General features: G+C 33.2%; 2 protein-coding genes across 2 annotated transcripts; both read right to left on the bottom strand.

The window, feature by feature from the left end:
- Positions 1–732: 732 nt before the first annotated feature.
- Positions 733–13941, bottom strand: LOC149421218 (uncharacterized). Its single transcript, XM_089635416.1, has 6 exons — positions 13849–13941; positions 12852–12991; positions 8675–8798; positions 4022–4189; positions 1789–1920; positions 733–1343 (listed from the first exon to the last, which is right to left on the bottom strand). The coding sequence occupies exons 1-6, from the start codon at positions 13867–13869 to the stop codon at positions 852–854; spliced, it is 1077 nt and encodes a 358-aa protein (XP_089491542.1). The 5' UTR covers positions 13870–13941; the 3' UTR covers positions 733–851.
- A 4870-nt stretch (positions 13942–18811) lies between these two features.
- On the bottom strand, positions 18812–26389 carry LOC149421217 (uncharacterized). Its single transcript, XM_089635176.1, has 2 exons — positions 25137–26389; positions 18812–18835 (listed from the first exon to the last, which is right to left on the bottom strand). The coding sequence occupies exons 1-2, from the start codon at positions 26136–26138 to the stop codon at positions 18812–18814; spliced, it is 1026 nt and encodes a 341-aa protein (XP_089491302.1). The 5' UTR covers positions 26139–26389.
- Between the last annotated feature and the right edge of the window lie 1333 nt (positions 26390–27722).

The following is a 27722-nucleotide window of genomic DNA, read 5'->3' as shown; positions in this document are numbered from 1 at the left end:
TATAAAACGCATGCCAAAAGGAAATTAGTTTTTTTTAACTGCCAGAGTTTCATTTAAGTAATACCTTTTAGAAGTATTACTGTATGCTCCTTCAACGAGGTTGTTCATAAAACCTTTACCTAAATTATGAAATATGTGAAACCGGTCCAAAAAATAACCAAATGGAAAAAAGTTTTAAAATAAAATTTGTTTCGGGTTGATGTAAAAAAATTTTTTCAATGTTTTAGTCTTATTTGAAGGAAAGATTCCTATTTATGTCTGAAAATATTCTGAATTAGAAATTTTATATACTATTAGAAATGTTACCTTCTCACAAATGTGAAGCAAATGTATGCGTTTGTTATGTAAGTGCACATATCGACTGTATCGATTTATAAAACGGATATTTGTTGTTATTTCCAACATAATTGATTTTTTTTAGACACTTAAGTTGAAATATTAATGAAGAACCTTAAAATTAATGTTTATGCATAGTTAATTTGTAACAATAATTTATTTAAAATATAAACGGTCCTGCTTTAGTGGATAAAAGGAGAAATATCATGTACGTGTAATATTTATTGCATAGTTCATACAGCGTGAGAAAATATAGCTTTTTATGGCTGTATTATTTTATTTTCCACAGCCACTACTGTGTTACGTGTTGATACACATCGTGAAATAACAGACCATTGTTTGTTAAAATGTCATATAATGCATTTTAAACAAGCTCTCCAAACCCAAAAAAAAAGGTTTTATTTTATATTATTTTATTACCACGTTTATATACAACACATCAAGGAACAATCACTTAACTCAAAAGGATCACAAATCTAAATTATAATTTATTGGTCTTATCTAAGTTGGTGTCTTTAATAGAAGCCAAAAGAGACGTCGTGAACGGGGTTTCCTCCGCTCTTGAGTGAGTATTGTTCTGTCAGCTGATCGAAGAATCCGCTGGTTCCTGCGGCCTTTGATGGTCTGGGGTTGTAAGAGGTCCTAGGTTCTTCAGGGATGATGGCTTGGGTTTGGGTGAACCTGCTGGGTTGGGGTCTGACAGGGTCTTGTCTGAAATACTGTGGGGGCTCGGGGGCGCTCTCGTATTGAGGAGCCGCGGGGGCCTGTCTGAACTCAGGTTGAGACAGTTGTATGTTCTGACGGAATTGAGGGTTGGGGATGAAGTTGGGAGCTGGACGTTCGGTTTGGGTGTACTTGACCTGAGGGGCGGGTTTGGGTTGGTATTGAGGTTGGGGACGGGGGGCGGGCCTGGGAGCGGGCTGCCTCTGGACGGGGGCGGGCTGGTCGTAATCGTAGTCCTCGGGCTGAGACTCTACGACGGGCTGAGCTCCGGCAAAGAACTGAGGCTAGAAAAGAGAAAGATCTGTTAAAGTAAAGAGCAAATAAAATGTGTATTTTAAGGAAGAATATTAAGTTAGAAAAGCAGAGAGGTAAATGAACGTCTTGACGCTGGGTTGCAGGGCCATGATAATAAAATTAAAAAAACAAGGCAAAGCACAAAAAAAGTATTTTGAGTTGGTTTGTTCACATTTACAACTGAAAAAAAGTGCCAACAATTCATAAACAAAACGTTACTAAATTTGGCTTTAGCTCTGATATGTGGCTAAGCCCTAATAGCCAGCTACTTCGGAAAGGAAAGGTTAATACCCCTGCTATTTCCTTCCACCATTATTTGTAAGCTTCACACCATTCCTCATCCCTCAGATGTTATGGACAAAAGGGCTCAGGGCAACGGGCCATTGTCAGGTATCATCATGGTAAAGATAGAAAAAATATATAATGTAAGTTTACCCTGGTTGGGACAGGAGCGGTGTAGGTAGGCCTGTGAGCCAGGGCGGGGGCAACGTAGGCGGGGCGGGGTGCTGGGGCGGGGGCTCTCTGAGGCGCTGGAGCGGGCGCCTGAGGGCGCCTCTCAGGTACTTGCTGAAATAGGAAATAATTACATGGATTTTAGAAAAAATACTCCACATAGTTCAATGAAATTCTCAGTTTTAGATGTACCTTAAGATTATTAATTCAATAATATTTTTAAGGTGTTATATACATATTCCTCTTTAATTATTTATGATACTTTTACGAAAAACTGTTCTGAGAATAATTATAAAATATTGAAGAGGATTTAAATTAACCCACTAGGCCCAAGAAACACTTATTTTCGTTGGTGTATGATTACTATAGTACGATTGAATGGAAAACCTGGTCAATCAGAAAATTATTGTAATCAAATTATGATAATGTGATTCACAAAATAAGCTTCTAACAACCCGATAAAAGTTTTATACCAATCGTTCATTATTAAAACACACAATTGCATTGTAAGATAAACATGTAGGAATTGGTACAGCAAGAAGTACATTATGTAGCCCTAGTCGCTAAAAAAAGAAACCCCACATATTTCAATATTACATCTATATTTTTAAATCCTTTAAAAAATAAGAGGAAATGTCCAATTAGGAAGCGTCGTGGTTGGGTAGAACTGTATCCAGATTGTCGCTCCTTCTATACTACGTGCTGCAGAAGACAATAATACATGTACATATTATGAAGAAAAAAAAGACAATGATGCATTAAGTTTAATTTTGAAAATGGATGTCAATAACTGTGCTAGATGGAAGACTGTACCTATTAAGGTTAACTCTCATAATATTAATTATGAGAGTGTTTAGGTAATTTATATATAGTTTGTTTAGAGTCATAATTCAATCAAAGGCACTCAATCCAATGAAACTTAATTCTAGAAATTCCTTTGTCATATTTTAAATCGTTACGGAATGAAGATTATTTATCTATTTCTTGGTTTTACTTCTAGATTAGATAGGTTACAGTTTCATCAATCTAGAGCACCTAACATAGGTATTTATAGCATTCAAATTAGGGGAGACTAAGGATACTTTCTGGTACGTAAATTAAATTACCCCCAGCAATAAAACGTAATTAATATATTATGTACTAGATAGATATATACGAGTACAACCGCGGTTGAGCAGTTAAAATCCTCGACCACGAAGTCAGAAGCGTAAATAATTAAATTGCGTTATATCGTACTTAATTAATATAAAATATTACATAGAATTTTTTACAGTACAGCTCTGGTCAAAGGTCACAATTCAGAATCCCAAGGTCGATTAGGATGGCTTTGGCCGTGTTTAATCTCCGTTAGTACTCCGACAGAAGAAATATTTAATATCTTTCAAGTCTACAATTTACAAAAATCTTCTTCAAAAATATTTTATTTAAACTTTAAAAAAAATAAATATGAATACTCCACTGCCCAACATAAATACTCAACCAGAACAATAAGCCAAAATAGACTATTTATTTTTTGGAATAACTTTATTGAGTAAAACCTCAAATTGTAATATTTCATTATTGAAGACGATATTAGCGATTAGGATGATGACGATCTAGGACTCGAACCCAGGATGACCGAATGTGACCGAAGTCCCATTAGCTCAGTGGTAGAGCGGTGCCCCGGCAAGGCAAGGGTCCCGGGTTCGAGTCCTAGATGTGATCGTATCCATTTCTGATTTTTTGTTTCAGATTTCATATTTTAATTTTTATTTTATATTATTTTTAATTAATATATTTTTAAGTTAATTAAATTTAATTAAACGTTATGAAGACGATGTAAAGACAACTTGAAACAAAATACAAAAGTTTAAAAAACTATAGTCCGCCTCAGAACAGGAAACCTAACTGAGGCAGAGAAAAAAATGAATTTATACTTATACTATATATATACCCACATCAGGTACAAACTTTCCCATTGAAACTAATAATTAAAAATCAATAGATGTAAATAGGCAGGTACTTCTCGGGTTTGCTCTTCATAATCTATTTTCTATCTCCAATCGTTTCAGCTTCACAACATACTCCAATCGGGAATGATATAGCCCCACTGGCTCTGACAGTCTGTCTTACAGGACTCTTTGGTGATTTTCACATAACAAAATAGTTGGTTGCTTGTGTTTTTCCATTCCTCTTAACAACTTTCAGGGTAGTGTATACGGGTGTATTATTGTACCTTAAAGACGGGCCTGGAAGACTGTTGAATCTCCTGTCTCTGTTGGGGCTGATTGAGTTCCTGTCCGGACTCCTCGGGTTCAGAGCCGGTGTATAGCGGGGGAACAGTGATACCTTCTCCAGAGGGTTGGAAGCCGAACTTGTTGGCTCCGTACTCAACTACGTGCAGCTGAAATATTACGCAATAAAGGGCTTAGTAAATTCTGTTGAATGCGAAAACCTAAACATATGGCGGTAAAGAGGATTGTTATCAGTAAAATATTGGAAATATATATATATATAGAAATAGTAATGGTCCTCGGACCATTACTATTTCTAATGTATGTAAATGACATTTTCCAACAGAAAATCAAAGGTGAATTAATCTCTTATGCTGATGATACTGTTTTATTAATAAAAGGTCAAACATGGGAACTAGTTAACAAACTTGCAAATGAATGTATTAATATCTTAAAATCATGGTTTGATAATAACCTACTCACACTTAATGCCAAAAAAACAACATATGTATTATTCTCACTACAAAAAATACCTAAACACAAAGTAAATATCATAATCCATGATGAAAATTGTGACAATGCCAACTGTAAACTACTTAATCCTATTTGTACTGTAATCAACTCTTCTTCTGAAATTAAATATCTTGGTGTGATCATCGATGAAAATTTGAAATGGAAAAGCCATATTACGGAGTTAGTAAAGAGAATAAGGAAATGTATTTATATATTTGTTAGGTTAAGAAATATTTTAAATGTGAAAATACTAAAAAATGTATATTATGCTCTTGTCCACTCCCTGCTTATTTACGGAATCAAAGGTTGGGGAGGATCTTATAAAAACAACCTAAACTCAGTAAAAATCTCGCAAAAAATTATTATAAAGGTAATACTTAAAAAAAACTCTACTTTCCCGACAAAATTGCTTTTTAAATTGTTTCCAGTACCAAATATTGATGATATATTTAAGCAAACTTCAATTATAAAAATGTGTAAAGAAAAAAATAACACAGAATATCAAGAATTTTACAAACTGATGAGAAATGGAAATCAATTTATTACGCCAATCTTTAAAACAACTCAAATGCAAAACCATTATATTTACCAAGCCATAAAAAACTACAATAATCTCCCTTCCGAATTGCGCTGTATTACGAACCAACAAGAACAAATAAATAAAATCAAACTTTTTTCCAAAAAAACTTATATTAAAAAAAATATATATATATATTTTTATTTATATTTTACACATAACATAATATTATAACATTGAATCTAAGTAAGAATCGTGGCTCCCTTATCAGGCACAAGAGCTCCTCTTTTCTGATAAGGTATACATGACCAATTATGAACCTTAATATTATATTTTGCAAAATATGTATGTATTAATGTAACTATGATCTATATTAAAATAATAAAAAAAAAATAAAAAATATTTTTGTAATGAGTGTCAATATGATTCAATGATGAAAAATTTTTGTTAAATTGTTAAGAACAATGAGAGGATAATTTTTGTGAAAAATTTATTTTGAAACAATTGAACAAACAATTCGGAAACTTTTTTGACAGTTAAATGAATATTCAAAGATCCAAAGTTATCTTCAAAATTATATTTCAGGCTGAACATCGTGGACTTTAAAATCTGTGTGAATTTTCTCGACGATAGGGTCCATAAGCTGTTAACCTTAGAAAATCGCTTTATACTAATATTATGTGGTTATAAGATTATGGTTTGATTCTTGGCTATTCTTCCAACAGTAAATTTAAAGTAATCAACGTACTTTTACTAAGATACACTATGTAGAAGAATTTAATGCCATCTATTGAAAAATTCAGAAAGTATTTTGAGCATAATGAAAACAACTGAATAATGTTTCATTATCGTTGTAAATATTTTGTTTAAACTTCACTTTTAATGATTCTCCTTGGTGCAATTCTATAAAAATATGCTTTTTCAAAGTCTTGTCGTCAACTTGTTTTATTACTATCTGTATTACCAAATATTTACAAAGATTTCATTCAAGATTTGTTCTTCATTTTATGACAATCATTTTTCATGTTAAATATTTAATAATGTGAAACAAACCAAATGGCGAATAACGAATACTTGATGAAAACAACTTTATATGATAATTTTTAATCAATGAAAATTTTTTAAAAACAACATTATTTCTATCACGAGTTATCAGGATTTTTATAAATAGGTTTGACTGTCAAAAATGGTACGAGGTTGTACTATTGGTTTCATCACCACAAATATATTTAATAACTCTCCACAATTTCAAAATCTGTAGTAATTCAAATGTTTCGTTTTTGATTGACGTTCCCCCACATCTCTCTATATACTAGAGTCTAATAAGGCGTGAATTACATTTGTGTAGCCCTCGTATTTGCGTAGCCCTAGTTTGAGTAGATTTGGGTTGAGTAGTAAAGGCTTGGTATATTATTTTGAATATCTAAAAATAATCACCTCCGTTGAATGCAACTGGAAAAAAGTGCCGGTTTTACATGTTGTTGAAACTCCTAACAACTAAGTAATAACTATGCTATTTTTATTATGTTCCATAGTATTCTTTAATTAACACAAAACAATGGAAATGACATTTTTAAGCTTCCGTTCAAATATTAATTAAAGATTCGCATTGTATATTTGCATATAACGAAAATAGCACAAGGCTATTAATTATTTTAAAACAATGTCAGCCATCTTTAAAGAGATAGCAATATATAATATTATCAGTAAACTCATAAATAATAAAAGTGTCATACTCAATGTTAAATGCACCATTTCGAAATCATTGTAATGGATTTATGAATACGCGAAGGTTTAGTATTATAAAACACATTGATAAAATACATGCGATCCATAAACTCAATTTAGAATATATACGGTGCCCGGAAAACTTGCAGTGTAAGCGAAAAACTGGTGAATCCACATAACATGGAAAACCCAAAACAAAAACAAAAACTATTTTTTTCGGGAACTTAATAGTTCCCGAAAAATTGTATGCTGCGACCTATTTTAAAGAGTTTTTTTTTTTCAAATTCGATCTAAAATATTTTCAACTTCGGACTCGATTTACTCGAAAACCAAAGCTCAAACAAAAAAAAATTATACCACATAATTGACCGTAAATGTAATGTAGATTTACCAGCTCCCCGCTTGTACTACGAATTTCCGGAGACTGTGTATAATTCAAGTGCACCTACATAGATACAAAACATACTATGAAATATTGCAGTATATTAATGGGTTTTTGTCATAATCAACTTTCACTCATCTACACGTTTAAAAAAAAGAATAATGAGGTCATTTAAATAAATACTCAACTGCATTAATTGCATGGGTACTCTGATGAGTGCAAGTAAATCCAACAAATAATTTCACAAATCTTTTATTTTATACTGCCAAATAATGAATAATTTTTTTTAAATTATGTAAAACGGCATTCGTAGAAATCATTCTTCAAGTCACAAAAATGCAGTGGTAAAACCTATACAGGAACTCTACATTTATTTATCTTCTTCCAAAATGATTTGTGTAAAATTGTGCATTATTCGGTTATGTAAAATGGGTGACGTATAGCTCTAAAAACCCATGAATTTTGATTGTCTACACAGGAAGAAAACTTACTGATATGAAATACTGTTAATTTATTTAAAAGCTGGTCAAATTCGTAGTTTTCCTGTTAAAAATGGGACTGCAAACATATAACGAATGCATTGAAAGAGTTCCTAACAAAGTATCAGCCAAAAACAAATGTTTTACGATCTATTAGGAAAATAACTCATCGTCTCGATATATTTTGAATGACTAATATTTTATCAGGAAGTTAGCATGCTGTCACTTTTTCAACAGGATCATTTTTCTCTGTGTTTCCAGGCAGTGACTATGCACTTTTAGCATTGGACCACCAGTGTTTATTAGTTCATCTGATATCATATCTAGTCCTGATGCTGTATTATTTCTCAGTCCTCTCCTTTGCTCTGCTTTACTCCAAAGCACTGAAGGCTTCTCCAAGAACTCCTCAGCGGAGTGGGAACCATTTCATATAATTTGTCGTGTCCATTATCGTTATGGTTTAAGATAAGTTCAGATATGAACATTTCCTGATATGAGAACAATATATATGAATATAATTTGAAATATCCTACTATGAAAACTGCACAAAGACTGTATGGCCAGCAGAAATTATATGCAAAAACACAGAAAATGGTATGCAAAAAAAAAACACTGGTTCTATTTCAATGGACATAAAAATTATATCCAGGTAAATACACCGAATTTCAACTATTTTCCGTGTGTATATTAACCGTCTTAGAACAGACATTTTCTAGTAAGGCAGGTAACGTACATGTACCTTAACAAACTCCGGGGTAGTCGGCGGTAAAAATATTTTTTCTCAAATGAGTAAATTATATAAGTTTTTCCTAAAATATCATCATAAATCCTAATTTCTGTTACGTAAGTGTCAGTCTTACGTAAGTGGCGTCTTACGTAAGTGTCATTTTTCATCAATCAGAATTGACTGATTGTGTGGAGCATTCAGGCAAGCGATTTAGTTCACCTATAAAATTAGTACATTTTCCGTAATATTTTTTTTATATTAATCTATCAAGCAATTATCCTTGCTCTTTACTAATTTAATAATTCTTACCTTTCCAGTTTCATCGGTGTATCCGTACTTCCCCCTGACTTCTCCGTTGGCCTCCTTGGTTTCAATCTTGAAGGAACCATCGGCGGCTTCGAATCCGAAGGTGTAAGATCCGTCGTCGTTACGCCTGGAATAGAGAACGTTTACAACATTATTATTTACAATAATTATTACAATATAACCGTTTCATTTACCTTCGCAGAACCAGTTTTCATACTAAATATGTCAACGCTCGAGTAAACCACAAACCCAACCTGAATTAAATCTTGTTTTATCGAGTACTTATCGGTTGTCAATGGTTGTACTTCAATTTCTAAATAAGTGTTTTATAGAATGTGCTTTTATATTTCAATACATTTTACGAAAATATCGTTATCAACAAATGTGCAATAGAAGCCTGGGTGTCCAATTTCTTAAATATTTTTTTTTTATTATTTTCGGAGTTTCCGACCTTGGAAAAGTATCCTGGGAAATATTTTAGGTTTCATTTAATTCTGGATTTTTTATTTTTTTTATGTGATGCCTCACAAAAGCGCCCATATCTGTACAAGGTAAATATAGGTGAACTTTATCGCCACCCGGTTGGGCAGCGTTGTGAGGCGGGTTAAGGTATACACACGTACCAAAAACGAGTCGAAGAAACGACCCATTCTCATGTAGCTGACATCGACTGTGAACGGGTGTTCCGCTTATGTCCGTCAAGTTTTAGGTTAAGTGCACCGGTACACTTGGGATTAATGCTTCTAACTTCTTAGAGCAGGCTTCATTAAAATATATTTAGAACAGACTCAGCATGCCTAAATTGCAATAGAGATGGCAATTGGTTTTTAAACAACGTACTGTCAATCATAAAGAGTGCCCTATTTTGCACAAAATCAAGTAGGTTATAAAGTATCGTGGGGGTTCCAGCCCAGAGGTGGCTCCCAAATTCACTTGCTGTACTGGGTTAGCAATTTGTCACTATGAAGCCTTACACAAGACACTCTTGGAAGCAAGATTTACTCAGGCTTTGTCCAATTTATTAATTACATATTTTGTTTGAATTAAAAACACAAGAATTCTTATATTAAATTAGAAAAGTAGAAAAAAAAATTAAGGTTAACACACAGAAAAGTGGGACAAGGTTAATATGCACATTTTATTTAAAAAAAAACACTTTGTATAACAATGAGAAACAACTGTTTCTGCAACTGGGAATTGAAAATAATACATTTTAATAGTTAATTCGTTTAAAATATGTATAGTTTGATGCTCTTTATTCACTTCATATTTTGAAATAATAGGTTTTTAGACTCCTTAAAAAAATTGATTAATAATATTTTTTTAAATAATATATGCGAGTTAACCATGTCTCACACTTTTGTATACTTACCGTTATCAAAATGGGTTCAGAACCCCTAGTTTCTAAGTCATACAACTTTTAATAGAAAAAATTTAGAGGAAAGACATAAAATGCAATGTATCGAGGTGATACATGGAGTAAAAGCAAAAGGTCCTCAAAAAGGTCGACACGACTAAGAAAAGGGGAAGAAAAATATTTAGTCTATGGTTATATTTCATTTACAAAATGTTTGTTAGCCGCGCCATAGATCAAAGTATTTTTTCAATTCATCACATCTAGATATACTCGCATTTCTTTTCAATAGATTTTATATAGTGATAAAAAGTTATTAAAACTTCAAGCGATATCTGCTCTGAGAACCGTACATAGTTGTTGGCATTACAAAGGATATTTCGTAACAATAATGTGTACTGAAAGCCGTACAGAATGTCCAAGCCGATACCCGAGGTCACGCAGATTAAGAGAATTAGTATCATATTCTGGTTCATTACATCATCAGAATTAGAAATATATATTTTAGAACTCACCTTAATAATCACATTCCGTAAACGTCTATCTTAAATAGGTTATTCGTTTACGATTTTGAATACATCAATATTTTTTTTAAACTATATCGTACCCAAAAAATAACCTCTTATAATTGTTTGCTAAAATTATGAAATTCCGATATAATTTGAGAAATCGTGAATTAATTTTCATGTAACGTGAATTTAAAATAAAGCGGAAATTAAATTCCTGATTAATATGAAACGCTTCAATTAGTTTATTGTTAAATTGCTGGTAGATTCTTTCCTTTTCCGTACTGTACAATGCAGTATTAACAATTATTTCAATTAGTATCGAACGTACGTCCTTTTCCAAATTTTTCAACAGTTTGTAAAATATTTATTTATTTATTAATTTTCGGGATATCGACAGCTTAAATTTAATCAGTTTGTACATAAGTATTATATAGCCAAAATAATACCAATTATTGATTTCCTCCTTGTGACTTTACCTCTACTGAGACAGCATAATATGGAATAAGTCAATGAAATTTGTAATAAAGGAATATGAATTAAAACAACTATACAAAAGAAAAGATTATATAAAAATATAACATGATAAAATAATTTATAAAGTAGGTTATAAATTGGGGATCCTGTTCCAACTTTTACCAAAAATAAGATCTAGAACATTAAAATAAATTATAAAGTAGGTTCTGACTAGGAGAACCAGTTCCAACGTTTACTAAAACTATGAACTGTTAAATTAAAATAAATTATCAAGCAGGTTCTAACTAGGAGAGCCTGTTCCAATGTTTACTAAAAATAAGAACTGGCATATTAAAATAAATTACAAAGTAGGTTCTAACTAGGGGAGCCTGTTTCAAAGTTTACTAAGAATATGAAATGGCAGATTGAAAAAATGAGGTTCTAACTAGGGGAGCCTGTTCTAAAGTTTACTAAAAATATGAGCTGGCATATTAAAATAAATTATAAAGTAGGTTCTAACTAGGGGGGCCTGTTCCAAAGTTTACTAAGAATATGAAATGGCAGATTGAAAAAATGAGGTTCTAACTACGGGAGCCTGTTCCAAAGTTTACTAAAAATATGAACTGGCATATTAAAAAAAATTATAAAGTAGGTTCTAACTAGGGGAGCCTGTTCCAAAGTTTACTAAGAATATGAAATGGCAGATTGAAAAAATGAGGTTCTAACTACGGGAGCCCGTTCCAAAGTTTACTAAAAATATAAACTGGCATATTAAAATAAATTATAAAGTAGGTTCTAACTAGGGGGGCCTGTTCCAAAGTTTACTAAGAATATGAAATGGCAGATTGAAAAAATGAGGTTCTAACTACGGGAGCCTGTTCCAAAGTTTACTAAAAATATGAACTGGCATATTAAAAAAAAATTATAAAGTAGGTTCTAACTAGGGGAGCCTGTTCCAAAGTTTACTAAGAATATGAAATGGCAGATTGAAAAAATGAGGTTCTAACTACGGGAGCCCGTTCCAAAGTTTACTAAAAATATAAACTGGCATATTAAAATAAATTATAAAGTAGGTTCTAACTAGGGGGGCCTGTTCCAAAGTTTACTAAAAATATGAACTGGAAGATTAAAATAAATTAAGTTCTAACTAGGGGAGCCCGTTTCAACGTTTACTAAAAATATGACGTGACACATTCAAATAAATTATATAGTAGGTTATAACTAGGAGAACATGTTCCAACGTTTACTAAAAATATGATCTTGCACATAAAAAAGTCAATAAGGATTGACCATGTCAAAAAGTTAAATATTCCCAGGTTACGAATAACCTGAAAATAATTTGAAAATCTTCAACGGAACTAAGCGGGAAATGTTGATTGTGTCGCTATGAACGACTTAGCCAGACGCGTCACCAACTCAGCCACTGAGCGGTCCAGATATTATCAACCTTCCCTTGCGATCAAACATCAACATTTTAAGACATGTCAGACGCTATTCCAACATATACGTGACAAATGATGACGTGTAATGTCATATTAAATCTAAGTTTGGTATTTGACGAATTAACCAAACACTAAAACACATCTAGTTTTTGTGTTAGTTTTGTAATGCAATGGGAATTCTGATAACTTAACATCTCCTAAGTTTATTTAAATCTTATTCACAACAGCCACATTAAATCCCTGAAGTGATTCTGAGATACACACATCTTATACGTGTTCCTTATTTACTATTATAAAGACGAAAACATATGTATGTACCATCAATACATATTTAGGAAGGGAAAGCAAGGAGAGACACAATTGTTGCAGTTACAGAACAAGTAGCTTTGAACTTCTGCCAGCAATGTAGATGAGTGACTTACATGTTGATTTGCTTCAAGATTGGGACAGGAGTGGTGGGTTTGTCGAAAGCGACATCATCATCAGCAAGGCTGAATCCTCTGGATGACCTCCTCTCTTCGTACTCCTGGCCTGAGGCAATCAGGGAAAAGCTCACAACACCCTGTAACATTTGAAACAACAATATTTAATATTTAATTCAAATATTTTATTCACACAATTACAAATTTATACAAAGGTGTTGCTTAAAAATCGAAAGATTCCTCTAAAAAAATCTTGGAAATATCCTCACGTAGGCATTATGAATTTGGGAATCGATATTTAAAAATTTGCTTAATACCCAAAGCACTTTTAAGAACCATCAAATTTGCACCTTTATCATCGTTTTATGTTAACTTACTTATAGTTCATTATTTTTTATACAAAATTCACTCCGTTTTTTATGTTAATAAGTAATATAATAATATAAATAAGGAATAAGAATCAAGTTGATATTTTATAATTTTTTTTCGTTTTCAATGGCAACATTATTTATAATTTTGAAAAGAAAGTATTGAAATTAGGTCTTTTTTAGTATTATTAAATGTAGCGTTATGAAATGAGTATTCCTTAAAATAAGGACGAACATAACTTAAATATCCTTATAACACTTTATCAGTCATTAAATGTATTCACAGATAAATCACTCAAAAAATGAAAACAATAGTTTCTGATAAACATCACTGTATTATTATTCACATAATAATTATTTGTATCTCTTCACACATTCATATTTGTTTAAAAAAATATTTAAAAAAAACATTACGAAATTCACTCCTTGAAAATATCAATAAAAGTTGCAGCACATTTATAAACAAAATGAACACTTTTAAGCTTATCAATACAAAGGGCAGATGCCGCCTGAACACCGCTGTAGAAATATAAATCAACACTCATAGCTTAAAGCTCAACTTAATCTGCAAGTTGGCAAGTAGATCCGCATTAAAAAGATTAGTATGGAAATATAATCTATGAACTAACCAGTAATATAAAACCAAACATGGTGGACGCGGGAACTATTATCAGTCCAACTGGCCGCGTTCTTCGCGTTTTATACTGACCAACTTTGTTACAATACACTTATTATCCCTTTCACTTTGACGTATAACATTTGCAGTAAGGACTTGATGCCGAGTGCAGCTGACAAATTTAAATATAAATCGGGGCGAATTTGCATTAGGCTTTTTTACACGAGCGTGTTTAGTTGCGAAATTTTTGGACATTTTGGGGAAAGTTGAAAGACGAAAAATATCTTTATGCAAAATAACGGAGAATGCTTGGAAATATATCAAGAACAAATTAAATGTTTGAGTTCTTGAAAAAAAATATATGAAATACTCACTATAATGATATTATACCATAATACGGCCTCCGAGGTCGCGAGTTCAAATTCCGGCGTGCGCAAGTAAATTTTATTTGATTAATTTGTGTTATTTCACAAAATACTCATTAAAAATAATGTGTAGTATATTTGCGGCACGTTCCAGAGTGAAAGATACTCTCAGTATCGCCCTGGTGTACGACCACCATTAAGAAATGGCTTTGGCCGTGTTTGGTGATCAGATCTGAATAGCCAGGTAATTTCTCACCTTCCTCTTTGCTATCTCCTTTCCCTGCCTACTACCTTCAGCCTCGCAACATACCCCGATTGGGGATGCCATAGTCTCACTGGCTCCAAACGGTTTGCAGAGGTTGGTATATAAAGTCATGGAAAGTGATGAAACAAAAACTTTATTAACTGAGTTAAGTAGGTTAGGTTAATAATTTATTAAAAATATTTTAAAAGCATTTTGTGCACTTAGCACAAAAAATAACATTTTTTAAAAACAATATTGCATTGCAATGATTTTTGTAAAATTATCATTAACATACTTCGCCAAAACCTTGACCTCATAAAGGAGATCAAATCTTAAAATAAATTTTTGTAAGTTACTTCGGACAGTAATCCCACGCGTTTATCCTGACGAAGAAACCACTGGATTTTAAACACGTCGATCCTTTTTGATTAAGTAGTGGTGTTTTCCAAGTTATTTATTTTAAATTATTATTTGACTACCCTAAGAAAATATCTTTATATAAGCAATACCCTGTATATAGAAAAAGCTTAATAATTTAAAATAATATGTATGTAATTTAAATTATAAAAATTATTTCAAGATTGCAGATAACACCGAATCTTTAGGTATCCGTAGATTATCAGGATATCGTCGCATAAAATAAGTATTTCAAGCTTGCAGATAAATAGAATCCTTAGTAATCCATAGATTATTGGGGTATCGTCGCATGAAATAAATGTCAACTCGAATTCTTTTTAGTAACCTTAGAATAGGTATATTTAAAATTATGGCAGTCCTTTGACGGCCGGCGTGGTCTAGTGGTATACGCTTTTGACTACAGATCCGAAGGTCGCGGGTTCGAACCCGGCGTGCGCAAATAAATTTTATTTAATTAATTTGTGTTATTTCACAATTAATTAATTTAAAATAATATATAGTATATTTGCGGCACGTTCCAGAGTGGAAGATACTCTCAGTATCGCCCTGGTGTAAGACCACCATTCAGAATTGAAACGTTGCTTGAAATGGCTTTAGCCGTGTTTGGTGACCAGATCTGAATAGCCAGGTACTTCCCCATCTTCCTCTTTCCCATCTCCTTCCCCTCTCCAATACCTTTAGCCTCACAACATACCCCAATTGGGGATGCCATAGTCTCACTGGCTCCAGACGGGAGCAGTTGGGACTCTTGTGCGGTATTACTGTAAAAAAAAAAAAAAAAAAAGTCCTGAAGATAAATTTAACAAAGGGGAATTAGAAATCTATAATTCTAGGTCAAACATTCAATAAGTTACAGATATTTTTATTTCTGTACCAGGATATAGAGAGGCTTGGTGGATACGTCATCAGCATTTATTGCCACCGGAAAATGACAGGTAATTACATTGCAATTGTCATTCTATTTGATATGGTTGGTATTGCCTGTCGTGTTCCTAAATGACAGGCATATCTTTAAATTTTTAATGTTATTTTTACGTGAACCAGTGATAATGGAAACGGGTGGCAACCCCAATTAGGGTATGTTTTGAGGCTAAAAGTAGTAAGGAGGGGGAAGAGATGAGCAAAATAAGGAAGTACCTGGCTATTCAGATACTTCCTTATTTTCAGTCACCTATACAGGATGTTGATAAACGTACCTGACTCACTTTAATCAGTGATTCCTGATACTATTTTCGATAAGAATGTGGAAATTTTGGTTTTCGATTGAAAAAAATTGGACAGGGACCAAAATTTTATCTACGTTTTTTACTCTAAATAACCTCAGAATTACTGGATAAAGTAAGTCGGGTACGTCTTTTAACACGCGGTATAATATTACAGATGCCGTCAAATACAATTAATTTGTCTCAATAATGTCTGGCTTTAAATCGTAGTATTTTTTTATTTTTTTTTTATTTATCGTATTTTACATTTAAGGATAGTATAAAAAGGGTTCCATGATAAAATATTGATTTGTTACATTTATCATGAAAATAAAAATAAAATATTATAAATTAAACACAGAAATCTATTTTGAAAGTCTATTTTGAAAAAGTGTTGCCATAAAATTAATGAGATAAAAGCTTCAAGGGCGATTCTCAAGTCATAAGGTTTTTTCTATCAAACATGATAATCTCAAAGTTATTATAAAACCTTGCCTTGTCAATTAGTAGGTACAATAGAATTAATTGATAAACTTTTGCAATATTTTATTTTTAAATAAAAATAAAAACTCGTAAATTGTGATAAATCTAAGAAAGAAATTACCCTAATATAATTACGACATTCGGAATCAATTATATAAGTATATAAGCCACGTTTAATTTATCATAACGTAACTAAATCCTACATGAAAATATAGCATTTCTGCTAATTTGTTAGATTTTTCTCGATTTGCTCCAATTCCCTACCATAACTACTGAATTTGTATCGAGCACTTGATAAATGTAGGTACTATATTGCGCATTTGTAAATATCAGATTACCTTTTCTCGAAAACTAATCCATGTTCGTGTACAGCAAAAATATTTTTAAAAATCTGTTAATCAAAACTACAATTAAAATAAATAAGAAAATGATGCCATGTACGTATATCTTCACTTAGGGGTAAGGTATATAAAGTTAGGATTTCTAAGTAACGTGCTTAGTAGAAGATTTCGGCTCTGCAGTCCACGTGTGAAAAGGAGTTCTTCGCAGCTTTTTGTAGGGACTACCTCTTATACATACGAGCTCTGGGCCAATTTCAAAAAGAAAACTGTGGAAAGGCTTCTGGTGCAATACAACAACGCATACCGTATGATGTTTGGACTTCCCAGGCACTGCAATGCCTCCTCAATTTTCAAGGACCAGTTCCAGGATTTGCAGATCTATTACGAACCAGGATAGCAGGACTGAGGGAAAGGATCATCAAATCTAGAAATGTCTTCACCATCGAATCCCGTCTGACTAAGGATCGAGCATCGAAGAACAAAGAACACCGAAGAAAGATATTGCCCCCTGAAATCTTCGATCCGATAGATGGACCAATAAGCGATTATATTTATTATTTTCTTATTTGAATCCCCAAGATCTCAACTAATCTCAGATTTATTTTATTTTATTTAAATTTATTATTTCATATTTTTTTTAAATCATTAAATTGTAAAATACGGACCTCAGCACGGTACAAAGCACTCAGTGAGGTCCACATTAACAAGTAATATTTTAAAGCAAGTACAGTTATTGTATCTAATAAATAAAAATAATAAACCATGTAGTTATACTCTTTATGGGATGTGTGGGATTGCACTTATCTTCCCACACTCTGGACTATTATTATTTTTATGGAGTAACTCCACTAAGCTGTTATCAAAATTATTACACTATTTAAATATGTAATAAAAGTAAACGAAATTGCTTTCATTCAAATCACAATGAGAATAATAGTCGGTACTGTAAAGTTTATGTTTAACATAATATACCGTACAGTTTACGTTTATCATACTATACTGTACAGTTTACGTTTACCATAAAATACTGGACAGTTTACGTTTATCATAATATACTGTGCAGTTTACGTTTACCATAAAATACTGTACAGTTTACGTTTATCACGATAAACTGTACCGTTTACGTTTATCATAATATACTGTACATTTTACGTTTATCATATTGTACTGTAATTTTCAAAATATATTTTTTGTTTTTACTCGCTCTATCTTAAGAACTGTAAAAGTCAGTACACTGTGAAAGGGGTTTTGCATCATTGATAAACCTTTTACAAGTTATCTATTAATACCTATTCTTGATTTAAGAAACAATAATATATAGGGTGTTACGACAGTAATTAATTTCTTCAGAAGTATGTCTGTGTCTAGTATTATATCTTTACCAGATCTGAATAACTAGAATCCCTAAAACTTATTTTTGAAAAGAAATTTATTTTTAGCTGAAATAATGAAAAACTTATTTTTCATTATTTCAGCTTCACAATATATATATGTTTTTTTTTGGTTTTAGGCATTTCACCCTGAAAAGAGTGCTTTATCATTCAGTATGGCATCACACAAATATCAAAATCTAGCATGTTCAACGATTTGTGGTCTGTAGTTACCGAATTGCGTTTCCTTAACTCGTTCCAGTTTTTGTCATTACTGGATCCGGTAATGAAACTAAGTCAATATTTTAACTAATACCTACACATAGGTATAAATTCATGACGTTGTCAAGATATAAATTATATATCCACTGTGTATTGTTCGAGCAATGAGAGTGTCTGGGGCTCAAGGTCGCCCAGGACCTCTTGTGTCGTTGGGACCTCAAGATTTAATGAAAGTGCTCCGATCGTGTTATCAACCCGACCATACGGTGGATAAAAATACGATTTACGATAATACTTCAGATATTTATTTTAAAATGTGGTAAAAGTAGGGATTACACGCTTTCTTTGCCCTCTATCTAAATGCGAATAATTTAAACAAGAAGTGAAAATAATAAAGTATATTTTTTATTATAGATAACCGAATAAAGCTTGAACCTCACTGTATTGTTTAATTATTGGAGATAATAAATAAAGGGTAGCTACATGCGAGAAAACATCTGAATTGTAAAAATATTTGGATGGAACACAAAGTAACACCACAAAATACCAGCAAATATATTTTAATATTTATTTTAAATACACGTTACAGATATACCGTAAACATTAATTGCATGTCACAGTATACAAGCATAATCAAGTACTGGAAATATATATATATATATATTTTTTTAATAACAATAAACTCTGACATTTGATCATAAAATGTCGACAGAAAGTATAAATATAATTCAAGCTCTGAAAGGATATAAAAGTAGGAGATACAAGTAAATACAAAAAATAACATTCAAGTTTAAGTTGACTAAGGTTAAATTAATATTGATTGAAAATATATGATAGCATATCCTTATCCTACCTTCCGTGAAGTTGACATCCACATCTGCGTATCTATTACTTACTTTGTGTCCTAGGTACAAGCGAGTGTTTGAAATTATCAGTACTGGTATTGTTACATTTAAACAGGATTTTGGAACGAGTAGCTATCGTATGTATATGATGTATTAATATGGCAATAGCTCATTTGGTAGGAAGAGGACCTGGGTTCAAGTCCCAGCTACCTTTTTATTTCCTGTGTATGTCAGTTATATATTTTCATTAACTTGTTAATATCATCTTCAATGATTACATGCTAATTTTTTTCAATTTCACATTCATTTAACACCACATTTATTGAGTTGGTTTGTATTAATTTAGCCAACATTCGTTTGCTAGTTATCCAGTCTTTGCCGAATTTCAAAAAAAGATTGTTTTCGTTATTTTTATCAAATAATAGAAAACTATTATAATTTTAAATATTTGGGGAATGTTGGTTGGATTTTGCTTGTTGGGCATGTTATTATTACAATTAAATGACAAAACTTTAACTGAGATTTTCCTAAAATTAAAATGCTATTTTATTATTTGCACACTCCAAAAATTCAATAATTTTTCACCCATAAAACGTTGCATAAAAGTTCTCCAAGAAGCTGATGGCTGTTTGAGGCTGAGCGCAATTTTTTTATGGTGGAATTTTTATTTTGACTTTTCGTAATGTAACAAAGCATTGCACACATTAGTCGGATTAAAAAGCACAATTAATAATTTATTCAATGATAAATGACTTTCCGTTTCTTCTATTTGACTCATTGCAAGTAATAAAATTAACGGGAGTGGTAAATAATTCAACTCAAGGATTACGGATGTTTTCGAAGATCACTGTGCTTAAATAATAAAAACCATTATTAAATTCACTTAAGAGATACCGTTTTTTCCACCCACTCAGTTCTCTATATTTCATACGCTAATTGTGCTTCGTGTGCAGTGAATATGTTAATTATTTGTGCCATAATGAATATGTGACGTCGATTCCAATATAAACCACTTCCTTACCTTTTAGTTTAAAGCAGGGTGTGACAGTAAACTTTAAAATTTAAAACTAACTTCTTAATATAATATATTCACTTCAGTAAGTACATTTTCTAACTTTTCATGTTCTTATAATTCTCTAACTTCTCCATCCTCTTCTTGCAACCTAAACTAGCTATACATTATTTCTCTTTTTATATTATAGTAATGTATAGATTCTATGTCCGCAAACTGTAAAATTCACAGGCCATAACACAGGGTCATTCCTAGCATGGAGGGTGAAATATCACAAAAAACCACATGTACTCTCTAAATCATGTGTCAATAAAATAAAGTAAAATAAAATACCGCACAAAAGCCCCAATAGCTCCCAATTGTTTTGAGCCTGTGAGACTACGTCATCCTCAATTAGGTTATATTGTGAGGCGGTAATGGGGACGGAAATGGGGAAGAGGAAGATGGGTAAGTACCAGACTATTCATATCTGGTCACCAAACATGTAAACAGCCATTTTATGTGGCGTTTCTATTCTAAATGGTGGTCTTACACCTGGGCGATACTGAGAGTATATTCCACTCTGAATCCTGCTGCAAGTTAATAAACATTATTTCAAATTAGTAAAATGTGAAATAACAGAAATTATCAAATAAAATTTATTTGCAAACGCTGGGATTTGAACCCATTACATGATGAGATCTTTTTTGTGTTACCTACTCATAAAGACCAACAACAGTTTTTTTTTGTGATTTTCCGGAATAAAAACATTTTGATAATGTATATTGACTGTGAATACCAGTCTGTGAAACACGTTGAGACTGAGTCAGACTGTGAAACACGTTGAGACTGAGTCAGACTGTGAAACACGTTGAGTTCAGTAATCAACTTCCAAGTATCGTACTGTCCGCATACGATAAAACTAATAGCTGCGATTGATAATACAGGCGACAATTTACTTGTTCTCACCCACATGATAAACAAGAGGAGGCATAGTAGGAAGATAAGGGCACAATACAAATTATATCTTATTTATTTATTTAATACGTTTGATAAGAAAAAGCAACAACGTTTTAGTTACAAGAGTAAGTTTAAGTTTGAGGGCACAAAAGTCCTCTCTCAATTTCCTAATGCAGTTACTTTGTTTGTGAAAAAATCAATCCCGGAAAAACAAAGATTTTTTACTTTAATTTTGTATTGTAAAAGTCTTTTAAAACATAAAAAATAAATTTGTTTTGATTGAGAATTAATTGTTCCCAGGGACTGGAGTCAACCACGCTAACAATTGAGCCAAATTCCAATCGGGTAGGACCGATATTTATTTCGTATATTAGCGGCTGTAATGTGATCCAATTTCAGAGAAATGTGTATATGTCCGCGTTTATTTAAGAAATTACCATCAAAAGTTGATGGAATGCATTGTCATTGATAACGAGTTTATCAGCCAAGTTTCAGCTTCACTAGATGTCGGGAAGTGGGTTAATTTCCGCTTCCGCATTTGCTTTCATTCATTACTGAAAACAAAAGTGAGAATAGAATTACATGCTTTATTGGTTTATATTCTGCTTTAGTTTACTTTACAGATATCAAAGTTTTGATGAAATAAGACGCCATTTGCAAAAATGAGATCAGCTTCCGATAGGGTGATGACTTTTGCGCCACCTTTTATTAGGTATGAAAACATCTCACAAAAATTTAAAAAATTAAGTAAACTCTGGCATTGTGAAATATGTACAGATTTAGTGTGTAGAATTTCAAGTTCAGCACAATTTATTTTCAGCTCAATATGAGCTTTGAAATATATTTTTCAAAAAATTTTATTGTGATTTTTTTTTCAATTATTTATAATGTTGTGTACATATAAAATTTTTTTTTTTTAAAATTAGGTCATCCCAACCATTTACTGCGGCATAAAATTATTTCTATCGTGAGCTAGAAGCTCTACGATAAGATGTCAAATTTATTATAAAACAATATTTTTCAATCGTTCAAAAAGAAAAAAATACTGTTGAAATATTGAAGTATAACTTGTTACGATATAAATAAGTTACCATTGGGTGTGGGTCTCACTTATAATAATTACCTATTATTTTCAATGACATTTTAAATATTAACATGTAGTATTGGGTAGGGGCAACTTTTTCAGTACTTGCTTCTGCACCACGGTCACCAGTCACTAGTCTACCTACATACATATACAGTTCAGGTTTTGATAAGGAGAACGAGAAAATAGAATACAATAAGTACTCAATATAATATGTATAATGAAGGACAGAGATCAATCATACTTCAACTATATAATGTAAAAATATGTCTAATTTCATTACTTCAAGAGAACAATGCAATGTGTTTATTTGGCAAAGCGCTCACGAACTTTAATTTATATATTATGCTGGATTATTAAAATGTTATTTCTAATGTGAATAACGCACAAGCTTCCCAACCGTTCGGAGCCAGTGGAGTAATGGAGTAGATGGTAGAGTACCTAGCTATCCAGATCTGTTCATTGAAATCTGACTAAATACTCGTGACGTCATTCGACTTTTGTCAGGCCATTTCCACACGGTTGGTATTACATCAACAAATTCTAAAATTAATAATTGGCAAAAGAAAAACATAAATACTTTTGAAATAATTTGTATTCCCATGTGCGAGTCCAAGCAGCGTGACATCGCTCAAAATTGCCTGCATTCTTAATGCATGCGACCTACCAACCCGTGAGGGAACGGTCTATCTTCTGTCAGAACCCGCCGCGCCGACCAATCGCAGTGCGTTTAAGTGACTCGTGAATTAAATCGATTTACGAATAAACTGACACTATTTGAAAATCTCCTCCTACCACCACAGTAAGCATTTCTTGTGTTGTGATGGAGGACTTAGCAAGCCGAGGAATTGAACACAATACGCCTGGGTGGGACCCAGTCTTTTAATTTTAGTTTCGTAAAATCAATGAAATAAATGTAAGTGAAACTCAAATTTGTTTTGAATTTAAGTGTCAATTTCAAAACTCAATCGGTTTGTGCAAAGAATTCAAACAAGCGATAAAATGCCATATTTAATACAATATTTTTAACGGAATATTAATTTAATTTATAAGCCTTTTTAACATTTGATCTGATTCGTCAAAAACCATATATTTTAGCCATGATATATGTCGCTCAAATTTCTTATTAGGGATTCCATAGTCCCATTGGCTTTGGGCAGTTAAATGTTTGTACAAACTCACACAAAACAAAAAAGGTCCATCAAGATCAACGTAAAAATCCCAAAATAAAAAACTGATGGCGCCCATATTCTTCTTCAATGGCGCTACAGCCCATTTCGAGCCTTGGCCTCCTTTAACATGAGCCTCCACCGCCCTCTGTCCTCGGCCGTCGTCTTCCAATCTGCAACATGGAGTAGTCCTCTGGCATCTTTCCTGACATCGTCCTCCCATCTCAGCCTAGGTCTGCCCGCCTTTCGTTTGCCTCCCGGGTGTCCTGTTAGAACCTTCTTTGGTACACGTGTGCTTGGCATTCGGTGCACATGTCCGGCCCATCTTAGTCTTTGGAGCCGTAAATGAGTAGAGAGTCTGGGAGCTTGGTAGATGTCATATAGCTCCTTATTGTGGCGGATTCTCCATGCCTCTCCCTCTCGCACCGCTCCTAAGATTCTTCGAAGTACCTTTCTTTCGAAGGTGTCCAGCCGTTCCGCAGACTTTGCTGTCAGTGTTCCCGCCTCACATCCATAGGCCAAGACCGTTCTAATAATTGTTTTATACAGGGTTATTTTGGTTTTCCTATGGACGTTTCGGGATTTGAACACTGGCAGCAACGCGAAGTAAGTGTTGTTAGCGGCTGTGATGCGCTTTCTTACTTCTACTGGGTCTTCGTTGTCCTGCGTTATGATGGACAGGTAGGCAAACTCTTCGACCACTTCAAAGTTATAGGAGTTTTTAAAATTCACTTTATCTTTTATTCTGCGGTGTGGGGTTCTGGTTTGCATCATGATTTTAGTTTTGTTCTCATTGATTTGCAAGCCCACCTCTCTTGCTGCAGTCTCCAAAGGGTCAAACACCTCTCTTACAGCCTGTAACGATCTTCCAACAATGTTAAGGTCGTCTGCATATCCAACTATTTGATTGCTTTTGTAGCAAATGTTTGAGTCGGTAGCAATCATTGTCTTCCTCACGACGTGCTCCAGAACTATATTGAAGAGAGTGGGAGCTAAGCCATCACCTTGTTTCAGCCCCTGGGAGACGTTAAAATCCTCCGTTGTTTCACCTCCTATCCTTACTCGACATCGTGAACCAACCATCGTTGCTTTTACAAGCTTGACTATTTTGGGCGGTATACCAAAATTTAGGAGTATTTTATATATTTTCTCCCTATCTATACCGTCATATGCCTGTTTGAAGTCAACAAATAGTTGATATATATCTATATCGAATTCCCAGAATTTTGTCAGGATTTGTCGAGTAGTAAAGAGTTGATCAGTGGTGGATCTCCTCCTCCTAAAACCTGCCTGATACTCTCCCAGCAAGTTCTCTGAATGACGTTCTAGTCTTTCTTTCAAAATTGTTGTGAAGATTTTATACGCTGTACAAAGTAACGATATTCCTCTATGATTTTCACATTTCAATTTGTCTCCCTTTTTATGTATGGGGAATATTATACTAGTTTGCCACTCTTCTGGTACTCTTTCGGCGGTCCATATTGTTATAATAATAAGATTGTGTAGCAGGTTTTTCAGATCTTCATTTCCATATTTATAGAGCTCTGCCGGGATATTGTCTCCTCCCGGTGTTTTATTGTTTTTCAATTTATTTAGGGCAGCCCTTACTTCTGCCACCGATGGTGTTCTAGTCGTTTCATCATTATTTAGCTCCTCCGGAATGTGAGTTGGTTCGACTGTCAGGTTGTTATTGGGATTCAAGAGCTGTTGGAAGTATTCTTTCCACCTAGTTTTAATCTTTTCCTTATCTCCTATTATGTCTCCATTACTATCTCTGCACAGGGATGTGTTGGGTTTGAAGCCCTTTTTAAATACATTGACGCCTTTATATGCCTCACGTGGATTGTTATTAACAAAATCATTTTCCATTTTCAACAATATGTTGTTAAAATATAGTCTCTTCTTTCTTTTAATCAAATGGTTAGCATCTCTTCGTGCTTGTTCGTAGGCTTGTCTTTTTGATCTTGTTCCTCTTTCTATACATAATTTTCTTAGCTCATTTTTCTTGCAGACGCTTTGTATGCACTCCTCATCGAACCAGGGATTTCTAACCTGCCTAGGTCTATTTCCAATGCCTGATTCTGCCGCTGTCAGCAGTGCATCTCTCAGACTGGTCCAATCCTCTTCTAAATCGTTTGAGGAGAGCTGATCACTCAGTTGGTTTGGTAGGTTTGTTGACAGTGAGTCGTGGTATCTATCCAATCCTTCTGGTGTTTTAAGAGCATCGATGTTTAGCTTTGGGATACTTGGCTGATTTCCTCTTCTATCTCTTGCTATTCTGCATCTATAGCTGGCTACTACCAAATAGTGATCCGAATCACAGTTAGCTCCTCTGTAACTTCTTACATTTGTGATACTGGTCGCCCCTCTTCTTTCAATTAGGATATGGTCTATTTGATTATGGTATCTGCCGCCAGGTGATGTCCATGTCCATTTATGTATATTCTTCCTTGGGAACTGTGTTGAAGCTATTATCATGTTTCGTGATTCTGCAAAGTCAATCACCCTTGATCCGTTGTTATTGCTTTCCATATGAAGACTGTTTTTTCCTGTAACCTGTTGGTGTGCCGGATCCTGACCGATTTTAGCATTAAGGTCTCCAATAACCATTTTAATATCATTGGATGGTATGGTGTCATATGTCTGCTCCAGTTTGTTATAAAATGTATCCTTAGTTGCTTCATCTTTGTCTTCTGTCTCAGCGTGAACATTTATGATGGAAATATTAAAGAATTTGGTTTTTATGCGGAGTATGCATATTCTTTCGTTTACAGCCTTAAAACCAATTACTTGATTCTTTAATCTTTGATTAACGATGAAGGCTACTCCGAACTCATGGTGTTTTTCATTGCCACTGTGCATTATTGCACCCATATTATTATGTCAAATAAAAAATCATTTACAATTTAAGTTATGCGAGAATTAAACCCACAGCCTCCTGTTGTTAGAGAAATTCTACATTCTTCAAATTTACATACTTATTTTTTCCAAATTTTTCTCTTGCAAATCTTGACCTCATAAAAATGATAACTTGCACCATTTATCAAGTACAATCAATAATAAATTGCTTTATTTATATTGGTTTAAATAATGGTAATTATTACAAATATATACATAGATAGTAAGTGACTACTATCTGCATGGTCAATTTCTCTCCTAGCAACTAAATCCTTGAGAGTGGCTTACTTTATGTAAACCAGTTTATCCGGCTTAAACTATATGTGGGAGGAAGTTATAAAAAGTGTCCAAGTGTAACAGGGCTTTTTCTTGGACGACAGCATGATGCCATAGTCTCACTGACTCCTCATGGTGTGAGGCTGAAGTAAGTAGGAATCAAAAAGATAAACAAAACAGTGCTAAGGCCATTTTAAGTGACCGTTAGTCTTTCACCATGCTGAAAATATCTACCACTGTAGGTTAGAAAGTATGTAAATATACAAATCTAGTAATTAAACACGGCTAACGCCATTACTATTCTGATAATATTTACAGCTCCGGAACTTCTTGGACAAATTAGAATTGAAATGAGAGAAAATACATTCAAAGTGAAATGTAGTCATGATTCACGAAGTGATAACAGTGGACATAGAAACATTACAAAACTTGTCAAGTGATAATTTATTATTGTAGTTAAGTCAAATAAATAGGATCCAGTGCTTCAATGGGTGACAGTTTTATAGACAAAATGTTGTCATCATCGCCGGCGCGCCACAACCCTTTCCGCTCCCAGACCTACTTAAGAGTATTCTTAAAATGATTCATAATCTGCTCGATCATAGATGGCGCTAATTTAATTAGTTTTGGAAAAACTTTTTTGCAAGTTATGCTTTAAAATATTAAGATGAATTATTTGATTGCGCCTGCAATGCGCCTGCATATACGCAACATGTATATCAATAAATAGTTATATCCGTATAAAAACTCAATTATTACAAGAAAGACATAAATGTACAATATTGCTTTCAATCAACGACACAATTGAAGAAAAAAAATTCTTAATTGATTGAAAAAAAAAATTAAAACAGTCACATGTCTTGAGGAAATTAATATCCCTTTTTGTCGTCTTTTCAAGGAAGGAAGTGAATGGAAGTTCAAAGAAGAAAAATGTATGAGGGGTGGGTAGTGGGAACCAATCTAAAGGTCGTGGCCAGGAGTGACGTTTGAAACCACCCCTTCCACTGCTGTCGAGATAGT

This window comes from Hesperophylax consimilis, chromosome 9 (assembly GCF_061612785.1).
Source record: "Hesperophylax consimilis isolate HC1 chromosome 9, BYU_Hcon_1.0, whole genome shotgun sequence".
NCBI classification, from domain to species: Eukaryota; Metazoa; Arthropoda; class Insecta; order Trichoptera; family Limnephilidae; genus Hesperophylax; species Hesperophylax consimilis.
This window is presented reverse-complemented; position numbering and strand designations above follow the sequence as displayed.